The 15,436-nt window shown below is 35.4% G+C and overlaps 2 protein-coding genes across 2 annotated transcripts; both read left to right on the forward strand.

Annotated features, from left to right (window-relative positions):
• Positions 1 to 750: 750 nt before the first annotated feature.
• On the forward strand, positions 751 to 4,027 carry LOC113283502 (ADP-ribosylation factor-like protein 8a). The gene is made up of 6 exons (XM_026532778.1): positions 751 to 976; positions 2,100 to 2,181; positions 2,280 to 2,312; positions 2,454 to 2,575; positions 3,292 to 3,453; positions 3,571 to 4,027. The coding sequence occupies exons 1-6, from the start codon at positions 939 to 941 to the stop codon at positions 3,686 to 3,688; spliced, it is 555 nt and encodes a 184-aa protein (XP_026388563.1). The 5' UTR covers positions 751 to 938; the 3' UTR covers positions 3,689 to 4,027.
• Positions 4,028 to 4,379: 352 nt separating this feature from the next.
• LOC113283500 (surfeit locus protein 1-like) lies at positions 4,380 to 9,537 on the forward strand. Its single transcript, XM_026532777.1, has 6 exons — positions 4,380 to 4,694; positions 4,770 to 4,861; positions 5,234 to 5,475; positions 8,305 to 8,485; positions 8,566 to 8,852; positions 9,347 to 9,537. Exons 1-6 carry the CDS (start codon positions 4,535 to 4,537, stop codon positions 9,414 to 9,416), a joined length of 1,032 nt encoding a protein of 343 aa, XP_026388562.1. The 5' UTR covers positions 4,380 to 4,534; the 3' UTR covers positions 9,417 to 9,537.
• The last annotated feature ends 5,899 nt before the right edge of the window (positions 9,538 to 15,436 follow it).

The raw sequence follows: 15,436 nt of genomic DNA on the forward strand, positions 1-15,436 counted from the left end.
AAATCGAAGGGTATAAGATTTTACCTGATTATTTTGAGATTGGGATTCCTCATTTTGAGGGTTGGTTCCTTCATTTTGAGCAATGAGATCTTCATTTGCACCAATATTCATGGCTTCCTCTATTAACATCTCTTCATCAAACATCCAATCCATAGAATTAGTTGAGACAATCTCACCTTCAACACAATCATGTTTGTTATTTGAAGCTTCACCAACATCATTTCCTCCACTACAATCACTCATTTCTAAAAATCCTAACTTTTCCCACAAAAACTCCTCTTCTTCTTCTCAACTCCCCCCCCCAAATTTTAACTCTTAAATCTGATTTTAATTTAAACAAACTAATTAACTTAACTTAATTAATCATTAACACTAATCATTTAGGGATAGTTTAGTCATTTCAAAAAGAAAATGGAATAAGGGATAACCCATATTTACTATTTCACGACCCTTTTATCCTATAGTGCAGGCCCCTAATTGTTTTTAGGACCCTCCAATTAAGCGACGCAAAAAATGATTCACTAAACCTCCATTATAACTCGGAATTTTTATGATTCACTAAATCTCCGTTACATTTAAGGCTTGTTCCTGAATATTTTCTTTTCTCTTCTTGATAAACCGGATAAATGGGCACCTCTAAAACCGCCAATCATGAAGCTGATATGGCCCACACATGGACCGTATGTCCAATAACAAACTTATTGTTATCAATCAATCATTCATCTAGTCTACCAACTGCATATACGCTATACGCATATACGGGATACGGTATAATTTTGCCAAAAAGATCGATCATCATTCTTCTACTGCTGATAGGTTGTTTGTTAGGTCAATTGATGAGAGCTGAGAGAATTCGTTAGGACCTCTCTCTCATCATCTCAAAAATAAAAACAGATCGATCTCCATTCAAATCCCTTAATTCTCTTCTGTAATCCACAATGGGAATTTTCGATGTTTTCCTCAATTGGCTTCGAAGGTATAATCTTTTCTATCTCTGTTTCGATTAACATTTTTTTTAATGGTCACGGTTTTCTATCCGCCATTTATACTATTGCGAGTTCTGTTATTGAATTTGATTTTTTTTTTATCGGCCATTTACCTTGTGGCAGATTTTATAATCTGCAAAAAAAAAATAAAAAAAAAATGAATGTTTCTTGGTTGGTTTTTGATTTCCTTTCGGGGAATTCAACTCTTTGTATTGAGTTTACATTTGGTTGCTTCGAATTGGAAATCTTTTTGAAATAGAAAACGGTTGTGTTTGTTGAATCTTGTGTGTGCTATGGCGGAATTACACTTTTAAAACTGATAATTGTGTGATACGCGAGTAGTTGGGATGCTCACGTGTTTTATGGTTGGAAATTCAGACACTTAGACAATCGATTTTTAGGTGGTTTTACACATTTTATCTTAGCTATTCTTAATGACTTTTCACATTTCAATGATAATTTCCTGGAAACAACGCTTCGATTACTATGGTTAGAATTTCTTGGAAAGGTATGTAATGCACGATATTCTCTCCTTGAGCTGAGCCAGAAGACCAAAGGAGGGCAGAGGGGAAGTTGTCTTGGATACTAGATGATTCTGCAGATTAACTTTGTCGAAACTCAAGACTGCACTTACTATAGCATCTAGTAAAATCTGGTTCACAATTGCCGAAATTTTAATTACTGAATATTAAACAGCTTGCACTCGCAGGAGCTACTCAATGGTTTAGGTATATAGGTATCGTTTTCCCCGTTGGAGGATCTTATTCTAGCCTTGGATTTTTGTTAGTGCCTTTTCAATGTAGTAAGTTCCAGAGGCCATCCTTTTTGCTGTTAGAACCATATTTGTGGGGTTGGCTTTGATACCAAAAGATAGTGACTGTGAACTATGATTTATTGATCTTAATGGCAGAGCAGTTCTCTTTGTTAAGATGCATGTAAGTTTCTGGCATTTGTATCTTCGTGTCATGCATGTAACATGCCAATATCATGATGGACCGTTGTAGAGAGTAGCATATAAGCTGTTGCATGTGATTAACCGGGATTTTGTGTAAGCTGTTGCTTTGGATTGTTTAAGTTGTTTTTCTTAATACATGGACTTTTCTTCTTTCCAAGCCTATTCTTTAAGCAAGAAATGGAGCTTTCTTTGATTGGACTTCAGAATGCAGGGAAAACTTCGCTTGTCAATGTTGTTGCAGTAAGTAAATGCTTACTTTATTTATCTAGTAGCCGACAAGTGTTGCCTGTTTTTGATGCAAATAGCTTAATATGTACTCCTTAACTCTGTTTTTGTAGACTGGTGGATACAGCGAAGACATGATTCCTACGGTAAGGAATCTAGGCTTTCTCTTGTGGTTTACCATGAAAATGTTAGGATTGCATCATTAGCATATCCTATCCTAATGTGAAAAGTTTTACTTATTAGTTGGTACTCTGTCATAATCTGCTTTTGCAATTTGTGGACTACAGATTGGTTTCAATATGAGGAAGGTCACTAAAGGAAATGTCACAATAAAGTTATGGGATCTTGGAGGTCAGCCCCGTTTCCGTAGTATGTGGGAAAGATACTGCCGCGCGGTTTCTGCTATTGTGTATGCATCCTACTTATTATCCATGCTGCATATCACTTATCTGGATTTTTTTCATTTTTGCCTCAGTATCATTGGCTTGATTGAAAATGTTAGTTTAACTATTCAAATCAGAGAAAAGAAAGAACATGTTGTTCATTGATAATCTTAATTTTTTTCATATGATTTTTGTTCATAAAACAATATAATATATATTCATAATTTTTCTATAATAATCAATAAAGGTTCTTGTAAGCTATAGTCCTACTTAGTGTAGATACTGTTTTTAGAAGAACCTTGGCCAAGTTTTGTTCTTTGATGTCTATAAGCATCTTTCCTTGGAATGGAACTTGGTTTATGGTCATGGAATGTAATTTTAGTCTGTTAACTGTTATCCCAGATAAGTTCTACCACTAGCCAAGACTTCTTTTGCTAAATACACATGACAAAGTCGTTTAGGCGTTCACTAAACATACGTTATATTTCCACATTGCATTATGACTACAAATTCTATTATTTCGTTGTGATTTCTTAGTTCAGATGACTAGTTGTGTATTTTAAAAATATAATATGTCGATTTGTTATTGATTTTTTTACTTCGGTTAACTAACTTTTTGTGGATGTCCAGAAATCATGTGAACGACTATTCTGGTTACTATTGTTGTGGTCAAGATAATATATAAATACATGTAACGAGTATCGTTATGCTAGTTTAAACATCCTACTCTTACTTGTTACAGATATGTTGTTGATGCTGCTGATCATGATAATCTGTCCATCTCAAGAAGCGAACTTCACGATCTGTTGAGCAAAACCTCACTGAATGGTATCCCATTGTTGGTTTTGGGTAACAAAGTTGACAAGCCTGAAGCTCTCTCTAAACAGGCTTTAACTGATCAAATGTAAGTGAAGAAGTTAAATATAATAATCTTTGAGAGTGAAACTGGTGTTTAATCTATCAAATTTTATGGCCTATTTCGTATATATGTTGATTGTAAGCATGGTTTGTTTTGTATCAGGGAGCTAAGGTCAATAACTGACAGGGAAGTTTGTTGCTTTATGATATCATGCAAAAACTCTACCAACATTGATTCAGTCATCGATTGGCTTGTAAAGCATTCAAAATCAAAGAACTGAAGAAATCGGAAGTTTTTTTACCCATTGCAGTGAGCGCTTCATCGTGAAATGAGTAACCAGGTTTCTGATTGCTCTGATCTGACCAGTGTCTTGTACTCTTGTCTCCATTTTACTTCTGGGTTTTTCTTCAATTTAGTGGATATCATATATATTAGAGGATCCTATCTATTTACTTGTCATCTTGGTAGGAAAGAGAGTGGGAAGGAGAGTTTAATATGGATACCCCAATGGGTTTCATTGCTTTCCGGTGTAACAATATGATTGATTTTTTTATGTATCGAAATACTTGTCTGTGAATACAATTACGTATCGTGCATTTTGAAAATTGTATTTTCAACATTTGTCGTACTGTTAACGATTAAGCAATGCTCAGTTCTTCTCCTTCTCAGTATGAGAGACTATCACTTGTCCGATTGCCAACCTTCCATTGTAGTCCAGCCTGGTTAGGATACCTGGCTTTCACCCAGGCGACCCGGGTTCTAAAATTACATCGATAATTATACATCATAGGATGCTCTATGGTTATTGGTATGAGAATGATTAAACATTAACTCAAATCGATTAATGTTTGGTGATGGAAGATGAAACTTCTTAAACTTCAAAGTTCTAACCAGTATTCTCTTTTAGATAACCCGTTTTTGTTATAAAGTGAAGCCCAATATTAGGTTTCAAATAAAGAGAGACTGAGAGAGAGAGGCATCAAAAATGACCTCGCCTCTTGAGTCTCTCAGCTCCGTGTATTCTTTGCTAAAAACATTTTCCCTCTGGGCTAAAAAGTCCGCCAAGATCTGAGATCGAAAGTAATTAATATATTTGAGAGAGAAAGAGAAGTGATGTTCGTGAAGAATGACTTCCTCAATTTCTAAAACCCTAAACCTTCAAACATACTCCTCCATCTTCTCTAGTGCTAATAGAATACCTAAACTTACTCCTCTATTCTCCACTTCTAATCGGGTTCTTTCCACACTTGCAGAATCTCCAATTGAGTCTTCGTTTCAACCTCAAGGTGCCTTTTCTCTCCCTAAAATTTATTATAAAAATGTTGTATCTCGTCTAACTTTTCTGTTTTTGTTGTGTTAAGAGAGAAAATCATGGTCGAGATATCTACTTTTCCTTCCTGGCGCTATCACATTTGGTCTTGGAACTTGGCAAATTTTTCGAAGACAAGACAAGGTAATAATGCATTTTTTGTGATTTGTCTTTCATTTGCTACCATACTTGTTAGGGAAAATGTGAGCTTGCGAAGTTCATTTTCCTGTAAAATCATCAAAGCTTAAGTGGTCAATTCTAAGTTATGTGTTTAAGTATTGGGGGCTGTCTGAACTTCACGGTGTCACTCTATAGAGGCAATACTTCTAGAATCACCTGTATTTATCTATGGGGGCAATACTTCTAGAATCACCTGTATTGATTGGTTGAAGTGATGACATGGAAGTTGTTTGGTTTTACTGAATAGCTGAATTTGTTCTGAGATATAATTGGTTTTCTTGATATTTTCTTTTTTGTTTGTAATTTCCTGTAATACTCAAATGTTTCTTTTTGTAGGTTGAGATGCTCGACTATAGGAGGAATAGGTTGGGACTGGATCCTGTTGTGTGGAACAACATTTCCTCTTCTTCAAGTGGAGATTCAGGGTCTCTGGAATTTAGGAGAGTGATGTGCGAAGGTATTTTTGATGAGAGTAAGTCAATTTATGTTGGACCTCGTTCCAGGAGTATTTCAGGAGTGACAGAAAATGGCTACTACGTCATTACACCTCTAGTGCCAAACTCAAGTGACCCTAAGAGGTAACTCTGCTGCGGTTAGTCAGATATGTTCTGGTTTATGGATTATTAGCGTGTCTCCTTGAATGTTTGACGATGTTTAGATTACTAGTTTGTGGCTCATGAACATCTATATCTTCTGTGTTTAATTTTACATGAAACTAGGAATAGGTTCATCATGTCTTTTATGTGAACTAACCTGAACCATAAGAACAAGAATCTGCCTAATGAATAAGAATCTGCCGAATCTAGGTGCAGCTATGGCTGTAAGCAGGTATGAAACATATGTACTTAAAAAGAACAAATTAGTTGAACAACTGCCACAGATAATTATAGAGGAAGGAAAATCAATGAAGAAAGTACTGCAAAAACTAAAACACAATCTTGTGAAGAAATAACAGACCAGTGAATGGATCAAAAGTTGTTTGGTCGGCACCACAGAACCCATTTTGATCAGGAGAGATCTTGTTGTTGTTGTTTGAAGAACCAAGAAACATATATTCAGTATTAATGGAAGTTGAAAATGGGTAAGGAGATAAGCTGGTGAAGCTTCCATTGGTGAGATCAAAGCAGTTTTGTTCAGTGGTTAAGCTTGAATTGTCATCCAACTTTCTGTGAACAGTTTGGCTTAGTTTTCTCCTTCTATATACATTTGATTGTTCTCTAAATTTTTTTGCCATTATAACATGCCAGTGATTCTTGACTGCATTATCTGTTCTTCCAGGGAAAAGTCTAGAAATCATTGCCCATTTGTTACCATATACTCTATGAGCTGACATTGGTTTTTCTTCTTCTTCTTCACTGAATGCTCTTCTGTTGATTTTTGGGTTTAACTGGTTGAACCATCTTGATCTACAACTCTTCCCTGAAAACACAAAACAAGAAAATTTGAAGAATCAGAAGAAAAATAGTATTTCATTTTTTAGACCAAAAAACGAGCTCTAATGAGACTAGACACATTCTATCTTTTTTTTTCTATGTCACCTGATCTTCCCTCCGGCTTCTCTGCAATTAGGTTCCAATTCTGAGGACCATAAAGAGCAACAAGTTCCTTGAGTTTGCTGTCTTCTGCAGGTCTCCAATGTCCTCTGGCACAGAGCTTTGATTGCCCACCATATGGGTTTTCTTCATTGATTAAATTACTGTTACTGTTATCTTGATCCATGTTCATACCATTATTTCCTTCAAAACTATCACTGAAATCAGAGCCTTTCCCACCACCAGCACATTTCTCATTGTGATTAAGATGAAGCTGATCTACTAAACTGTTGTTGCTGTTAGTGAAAAAAGGAATTCCCATGCAAGAAGCATTACTAGTTTTCTTACTAACCATTTCTAAATTATTCGTAGGACTTGTATATTTACTATCTCTTGAACAAAACCCATTTGGATTAATAGACAAAGAACTAATCTCTGCAAATAAACCCATTGATGGAGCAAAAGAAGTTGAGTTACTGTTCTCTGTAGTAGAAGCAGTGGTACCAGCAGTATAGTTGTTGCTGTTGTTGTTGTTCATGTCTTCATATACTTGGTGATGATAGATTATAGCAGCAGTGTTGAACTGTTTCTGCAATGTCATGTTGTTGCATGTACAAAAGAAAAGACTGATCTGATGATGATTTATAAATGTGAATAATTTTTCTCTTGAATTAGTACAAGGGGTCAGTCACAGGAAGAGAAAAAAAGAAGATGTTGTTGCAAGTAAATGAAAATGCTTATTGAAACAGCAAAAGTGTTTTAACAGAAACCCACACGACTTCTTCTCTGTTTGAGAGAAAAAGTTCACCACCCTGACTGACTCTGACGTCTATATATGATGCATGATCTATAATATAGATTTCCATGATTTTTTTTTAAAGCTAATTGGATTGGATCTAGTGGGAGAATTGCTGACAAGGGGGAGGGAGACTCAGACCAGTACTACTACTGCTTTCATGTCAATTCATACAATAGGGTCCGTCCGTCCAACTTATAGTAAATTAGAAAATACGAAGAAAGATTGGATAAAGGCTTCGGAAAATGCCTTTTTTGTTATTTGGCACTGTTAGTACGTAGTATGTACAAGAATTCTAGGATCACCTTAGTACTGTCACAGAGATCACAGAGATCTGATGTCATTTCTACATATATCTGATATCCAAGGGATAGCATTCATTTTCATCACACTGTGATCGTCTTCTAGTAAAGTAATTATCACATACAAATATCCTTAGTACTTCGGAAAATGCCTTTTTTTGTCGTTTGGCACTGTTAGTACGTAGTATATACAAGAATTCTAGGATCACCTTAGTACTGTCACAGAAATCTGGTGTCATGCCTACATATATCTGATATCTAAGGGATAGCATTCATTTTTTCATCATACTGTGTTCGTCTTCTGGTAAAGTAATTATCACATACATATATCCTTAGTACTTCATGGTCTCACAATTCAATTGAGTTACTATATAACAAAAACATGAGATAAAGAAACCAACAAGGCAAACTGGGAACTCAAAGGATTTAAGCCTTCTGGTCTTTGATAAGATGTCAGACATCTCTTCGAAAAAACATCCTCCAAAAAGAATCGGTTCTATCAGTTCTTTTAGCTCCAATAGGTCGATCATATGGTGGAGGGCATTGTGCATTTTATGTAGAACTTTTCAGATTTCATGCTCTGAAAAAGACTGGTTGTCAGTTAACCAAGCTTTGGGTTTTAGCATGTCGGTGGTAACAAAACCTGACTGAAAGGTTATTTGACTCACATAACCAAATTCTTAAATTTGCTTCTTCATGATGCTTCTGCATATATTGCGTAACTGCTCAGCATCTTTTACAACTGAGTTGTCAATTTATTAAGAAATCTATTGTCAGTGTGCAGTCATCAGTTCTGGTTAACAGAGGATGGGCTCCACGCAGCTGGAGAGAGAAGCATCAAAAGGATTCTCAAAATGTTGAACCAGTTTCGAATATAAAAATTGTCGATGATGGAGAAACTGAAGGAAGCTCTAGATGGAAGTTTTGGTCTAAGAAGCCTATAGCTAAAACAGTTGAGGTAGATCCTATATCTTCTCTAATTAGGCACATATGGCTATATTAGTTGCAAGATTTTAATCTTTTCGATGCAATCATCAGGATCCAGTAATCTCTTCTACTCCTTCTGTGAAAGTTATTGGTGTGATTCGTGGAAGTGAGAAACCTAGTATTTTTGTCCCTGCAAATGATCCCAGTTCCGGTCAGTGGTTCTATGTTGATGTACCTGCGATTGCACGTGCAGCTGGATTGCCCGAGGATACTCTCTATCTTGAAGATATCAATGACAATGTTGATCACGGTAACCCGTACCCTCTCCCGAAGGATGTCAATACTTTGATCCGCAGTTCAACCATGCCACAAGACCATCTCAATTATACACTGACGTGGTATGGTTTCTATCTTGCTGATAACTAAAATTTAGCATCTTCTAATGCTATTTACTTTAAGAGTACCGATGTTGTCCAATTGTACGTAAAGTAAAGTGATTGCCCCAATTAGTCGCATCTAGGAAATCTTCTTAGTTAGAAACTGGACACTGACACTTACATCATCTATGTGAACTGTGAAGAATAATTTACTCAGATATTAGAAATGCATTTTGTGTCTGGAGATCTCGAAAGCTAGCTCAAGCATTTTGTGTCTGGAAGAGGGTGCTGTAGGCCTGTAGCCTTAATTTACGCAGATATTAGAAATGCATCAATTTTGAGAAATGTCATTGTTACTTTTCTTGCATCTAACTAAAGGTTAAAAAAATTATTGAAATATTTGAAACCACATCGACCTAAAAAAGCAAGTAGTAAATGTTCAACTAGCATTTTGTAATCTAAAGTTAAGCGTTGTCTAGTGCGTTTCTGCTTAGCTGAAATGTTATTGTTCACAGGTATTCTTTATCAGCTGCTGTAACGTTCATGGCTGTGAAGAGGTTAAAGCCCAAAAAGATTCGAAGATAAAAATTTCGTCAATGTAATCGTAGAGTGAATATTTTGTTTTTGAATTTATTTTTAGTCAGCCGGTGACAGAATACTGTGACTCAGAATAAGAGAACAGTTAAAATCAAATCATACACATCTTGAACTTATCTTTTTTTTTTTTTTTGAATTCTCTGGTTTTGGATGCACAATTTGGCAGGGATACCTGGCAGTTCTTATGGAAACAATGCATGTTGACATTTGCCAAAATGTAACTTGATCGTACATATTCTTTTACTTCTGTCATCTTATTTGCTTTTTTAGTAGAGTGTAAAAGTTGCAGTGGATTGACAACCATTGCTTGAGTTCAAAGTGACTTGGGCAGATATTGATGACACCAAATGAAGAAGAAAAGTACTCCCTTTTGGTTTAACCAATGAAAGGAAGACTGGTTGGATATATCCAAAGACATAGGTACAAGGAACACCTTAACAAAACAGGTGTAGAGTTTTATTAGAGTTTTATAAATCATGAGTTTTTTGATGATTTAATTGAGAATCAAATACCACTATTTGTCCTCTTTCGTTAATCATCTCCACTTTCATCTTTCAAACTCGATCATGGAGTAATCTCGCTCCGAGCCTCCGGGTAAACTTCTAAAGGGCCGGAAATTATGGAATTGCAAACTTCTCACATTAAAAAAGGGGTTTGATTTCTATCTTTTCGCCTATTGATCCTCCCGTAATTTTTTGGGTCCCAATTTTTTTGAAAAGTTTTCAAAATTTTATTGCCCCTTTTACTAAATTCTTTCTTACTTCTCTGTTTTACCTTTTGCCTCATCGATTGTGCTTGGTCACAAGTCTTATTTATATTGGATTTCCTTAGAATAACATTTAACGTATTCGCTGCATTCTTAACTCTAAAAACATCTGTATCCGAAGCCTTTCGTCTTCTACCCCATTACTGAATGTGGCTTGAAAACGTTGGTAATTGCTAGTTTGATTTAATTCAATGGACCATCTTTATTTGAGAATATCAATAACTCTCTGTCTTTTCCTTTTCTTCCTGGAATGATTGGGAAGTTTTTTATCCGGTCCCGGTGAATTTTCCGATGACGTTGAATCTCCTGCTCAGGGGAGGTATTGTTGGAAGGGGATCTCTAAACGGTCATTTTTGTATAATAATATTTGTTTTAAAAAATTTGAATTTTAATTCAAAAGTCTTTGGGTTGTTAGGGGGGAGTAAAATTTCGTTGACAATGGTCAACTAAATCTTTCAAGTTCTCTTTACAACCTTCCCTGAATGGGTGGAAAATGTAAGTTTTTTTTTCTTCTCAACCCTGTTTAATCGTTTAAGGGTTTCTTTTCGTTCTTTTGTAAAAAGATTGAAAGCAACTTTCGTTCAATTGTCTTTTTAATTTTGGCAAATACAAGTTTACGACACTGGTCGTACGATTTGTTCCTTGGGCTTTTGCAATTTGTACTAAGTGATCAAACTTTTTTATAAAATAACGTATAATCATTATCCTTTTGAGATGGAATAGATGTTTTGAACTAGTGTTTCGGGGTAGGGTTTAATTTTTTGAAAACATGGGTATTTCTCATTGAAACCCTTACTGTTAGGAACTGTTGCAATATAGATTTAATCTCTTCTACGGTTTCTAAACTTTAAATGGTCCCATTGTTTTAATTCTAATTTTGGTTTCTTGGCCCTTCTCCTTTGGTTTGGGAAGATAGGACACTGGTCTTTTTTTTTTGTTTTTCCTTGCTTGCTTTGGCATTCTTTTACTATTTTGAGTTCAGATATGCTAACATCTGACTACTTTCCTTCCCTCTTAATTGGTCTTTCCTTGTCTAGTTAACACAATAAACCTCTTTAGAGTAACTAAATCTATAAAAGTTGGTTTTTGTTTTGTCTCTTTTAAAAAACAGCTAAGATCGTACTTTCTACAACCATTCTTTTTCGGCACAACCATGCTCTATAGTGTTAGGAAGCCTTACCTCTATAACTTAGGCTTATGCCTCTCTCTTAACGTGTCTCTTCCATGAAAGATCTTTGCTTCCATATCTTTGCTATTTAATGCTCTCCCTCTTCATCTGTTGTCGCTATCCCTTTTCTTTTTGCAACTTTTCTTTGCAGAAGAAGTTCATACTTCCTTTCTTTTCTTTTAACTCTTATCCGTAAGAGTTTGTTGCTTATTCACTATATACTGCTTTCTATTTTGTTTGTTTTTTTCCATGTCTTTTTTTCTTCCTCTTCATTAAATGAACTTACCAATGTCTTTGCCGGTGGGTTTGCAACCCATTAATACTTAACCGATCCTAAGGCGTGCTTCTACCAGAAACTCTCTTCCTCCTCCTTTATACCCAATGATTATTGAAGATATTAATTGCGAAAACACTCTAGTTGGCAGAGTTTTATCCACCTCTATCTTTGATAAAGACTTCGACAAACATGCCTTAAAATATAGATGGGGTCCTAGAATTAAATTCAAAATATCTACTTTTTCTGAGAACTTGTTTCTAGTTGAATTTGTGCAAAGAGAACATGTTGCTTTAATCCTGGCATATAGACCCTGACAGGTGTATGGTGATGCTTTTCCCATGTGCCCTATTTTCTATGATGGTTTAATAGAAAGGGATGCACTTAAGTTTATTTCAGTTTGGGTCCAACTCCTAAATCTCCAGAACTTTCATTACCATGACTCCATCCTAGCTAGGATTTGTAAGAAGTTAGGCAGAGTCTCTCAAATATACCCCCTACTGCTATTCCAGAACCTGGTGACCCTGTTTTTGTAAAAGTGGAACTTAATGTAGAAAGAAAATTACCCAATTCTGTTAGAGCAAAGGTTGGATCTAATCCCGAATCAGTGATTCATTTTGTCTATATGAATCTACCTCATCGCATTTGTCTAAACTGCAATAGATTGGGACATGTTCAAGCTAATTGTGTCATACTAGAGAACTGTAGGATAGAAGAGATATATGACAACTCCCCTTACTTTGATGTTGATAATGAGTCCCAAAGATGGGAAGATGAGTTCAAGGTTCTAATAGACGAGCAAATTGATTTGGCTTATTCTTCTGATGCATCGACGAGCTCTCCTGTTTCTGTGCTAGATGATAATAAATTGATTGATACCGATGATTTCTTTGACAACATTTATGGGCCTGACTCGGTTTCAACTAGTGTTGAGGAGCATGAGTCAGATGGGCCGCCTGTTTCTATTAATGAGTCGGTTTCGAATTCTGATGGTAATCCATCAAATCTGGGTAAAAGACCTTTTTAGGATCTTTCGCCCTTTACCCCTTAGTTTTTCTCCTCTACCCGATTACAGAGAAATCTCTGATTGGGATTTCAAAACTAGGTCAGAAGGTCTTTTAGGGGATGTGGTAGAAAAACCTGTTTTTTGTTTGGGAGATTCATCTTCTATTCCTTCTAATTTTCTCGATCTATCATCCCCTCATCCCTCAGATGAAGAATTTTTCACTCCTGAAGATGAACTCCCGGTGAAACCTGCTTTTATAATTACTTTTTCTTTTTCTTCAAGTGAAATTTCAGATTCTAGTTCTTCTAATTCGCTGATAGCATCCTGTTGCCATTCTTCTACTCCTTTTAACCTTTCATCTCCTCCTCCACCTGCTTTACGAGTAGAAGGAAATTTGGGTCAAATAAATTTTAATGAGTACGGGTCTTTCTTAGGAAAATCAGAAAAAAAATGTTTCAATTTCAATCCCTATTGAAGAGAAGATTGTTTCCATAAAGAAGGTTGCTGATGAAGGATACCAGGGGGCTCAGGTACTTTTCTAAACTTCATCTGTTTCTTAAATTTCATTTTTCTTGTGTTTACTGTGTTCCCATCCAAAGTTTTATTTGAACTGTTGATTCCACCTATAGAACCTAAAATTGATAGTCTTAGGTCTACATACATAATTTTATCACGTTACTTTCTGAATTGCTTTCTTTGATTGTCTTATTAATCTATTTTTGATTTCTGTGTTATAATACATAAACTCTGAATTTTGTTCCCTTAGTTTTATAAAGAATGAGATTAGTAGCTTGGAACACTCAAGGTTGTGGAAATAAAAAAACTAAACAACATCTGCATCATATCATTAGTAATGAAAAACCTGATATCTTATTTCTGTGTGAAACAATGTCTCAGAAACCTTTTCTCAAAAAACTTCTAACTGAGTACCCAAACACTTTCTTTGTTGATCCCACTGGTAAGGCTGGTGGTTTGGCCTTGGCTTGGATTGATGGCTTCCGTTTTGACATTGTTCAATGGAATAAAAATATGCTTAATGTTTTAATAAAAACCAATTTTCATGAAGACCTCTGGCTTCTAACGACATTTTATGGTTGTCCTCATAAGCCTCTTAAACTAGAATCATGGAAATTCCTAGAGGACATAACACTTAGACTAGCTCATACTGGTATGCCATGGGTTGTAATCAGTGATTACAATCAAATCCTCAGTCCCAATGAAAAGATGGGAGGCTTACCTTTCAATAATATGGAAGCTGACCCTTTCAATAGATTGCTCCAGAGAGTTGATCTTTCTGACTTAGGTTTCAAAGGGAAGGTAATAAGAATATCCAGGAAAGACTATCCAGGAATAATCAAAGGAAAGACTTAGGTCTCTCTAACTTATTTACCTGGAATAATCAAAGGGAAGGTAATAAGAATATCCAGGAAAGACTTGACAAGGCTTATACAAATGATGATTGGATAAGCCGTTTTCCTGTATCCACGCTTACTCATCTTCCCCATATAGGATCTGATCACAGTCCCATTAGGTTGGACTTAAATCCAATTTCAAATAATTATCAACATTTCCCTTTTAAATTTTTTGACACTTGGCTTAATGAAAAAACTTGTATTCAATTAATTTTGAATACTTGGAATTCCTCCTTAATGAATGCAACTGATGTGGTCATTGAAAATCTTCATACTCTATGAGAAAATCTAGCAATTTGGAGGAAAAACGTCTTTGGGGTACCTGATAATTTTTTTTCTAAAATCTTAAAAAGAATTGAAAATATTCAGTCTTATAAACATTCTCATAATAAACAACGGCTTCTTAATGAACAATTTTCTGCACAGAATCTCTTTACGACATATAAGAATCTATGTCTAAACAAATCTCTAGAGATAATTTTGTTAAGTTAGGGGAAAGAAATACCAAGTATTTCCACATAAAAACTCTGAAACGAAGAAAACGAAATAACATTGATTGCTTTCTAAATCATAAAGGGAAAATATTTAAAGATAAAGTTCATATTGATGCTGAACTTAAATCTTATTTTGAAACGCTTTTCACGGTTTCACCAACCATCCCTGACCCTGAGCTTATGGGGATTATTCCATCTCTGATGATGATAATTTTAACCTACTTCTTCCTCCATCTGCAGAGGAAATCTGGTTGGTTGTTAAATCAATGAAACCAAATAAGTCACCAGGACCAGATGGCTTTCCGGTGAGTTTTTTCAAACATAATTGGAACCTAGTGGGAAAGAAAATTGTTTCAATTATTCAAGAGGTTTTTAAAACAAAAAAATTGAATCCTAAACTCAACGAGATATCCCTTTTCTTAATCCCCAAATTTAAACACCCAAAATCACCTAGTGATTTCAGACCAATAGGATTAAGCAACACTCCTTACAAAATCCTGTCAAAACTGCTAGTAAATAGACTAAAAAAAATTCTTGACAAAATGATTTCACCTTTTCAGTCTGCTTTCTTGTCTTCAAGACAAATAGCAGACAATATTGTTGTTTCTCATGAGGTAATACATTCTCTTAAAAAAATGAAAACCAAAAATGGTGGTTTAGGGATTAAAATTGACATGTCGAAAGTTTTCGACAGAGTCAATTGGGACTTTCTGATCCAAACTCTCTCTGCTTTTGGATTTAGTAATGATTGGTGTAACTTAATACATCAATGTGTTTCCACTGCTTCTATTGCAGTTCTGCTAAATGGCAGTCCAGGAGAATTCTTTACCCCCACTAAAGGCTCGAGACAAGGAGATCTGCTATCTCCTTATCTCTTCCTCATATGTA

This window comes from Papaver somniferum, chromosome 5, assembly GCF_003573695.1.
Source record: "Papaver somniferum cultivar HN1 chromosome 5, ASM357369v1, whole genome shotgun sequence".
Taxonomy (NCBI): domain Eukaryota; kingdom Viridiplantae; phylum Streptophyta; class Magnoliopsida; order Ranunculales; family Papaveraceae; genus Papaver; species Papaver somniferum.

Bases quoted from the DNA above. Each gene is read 5' to 3' on its own strand.
- LOC113283502 (XM_026532778.1), top strand. From the start codon at position 939: ATGGGAATTTTCGATGTTTTCCTCAATTGGCTTCGAAG. The intron at 977-2,099 runs GTATAATCTTTT...CTTCTTTCCAAG, and splicing joins TTCCTCAATTGGCTTCGAAG to CCTATTCTTTAAGCAAGAAA. The intron at 3,454-3,570 runs GTAAGTGAAGAA...GTTTTGTATCAG, and splicing joins CAGGCTTTAACTGATCAAAT to GGAGCTAAGGTCAATAACTG.
- LOC113283500 (XM_026532777.1), top strand. From the start codon at position 4,535: ATGACTTCCTCAATTTCTAAAACCCTAAACCTTCAAACATACTCCTCC. The intron at 4,862-5,233 runs GTAATAATGCAT...TTCTTTTTGTAG, and splicing joins TTTTTCGAAGACAAGACAAG to GTTGAGATGCTCGACTATAG. The intron at 8,853-9,346 runs GTATGGTTTCTA...TATTGTTCACAG, and splicing joins CTCAATTATACACTGACGTG to GTATTCTTTATCAGCTGCTG.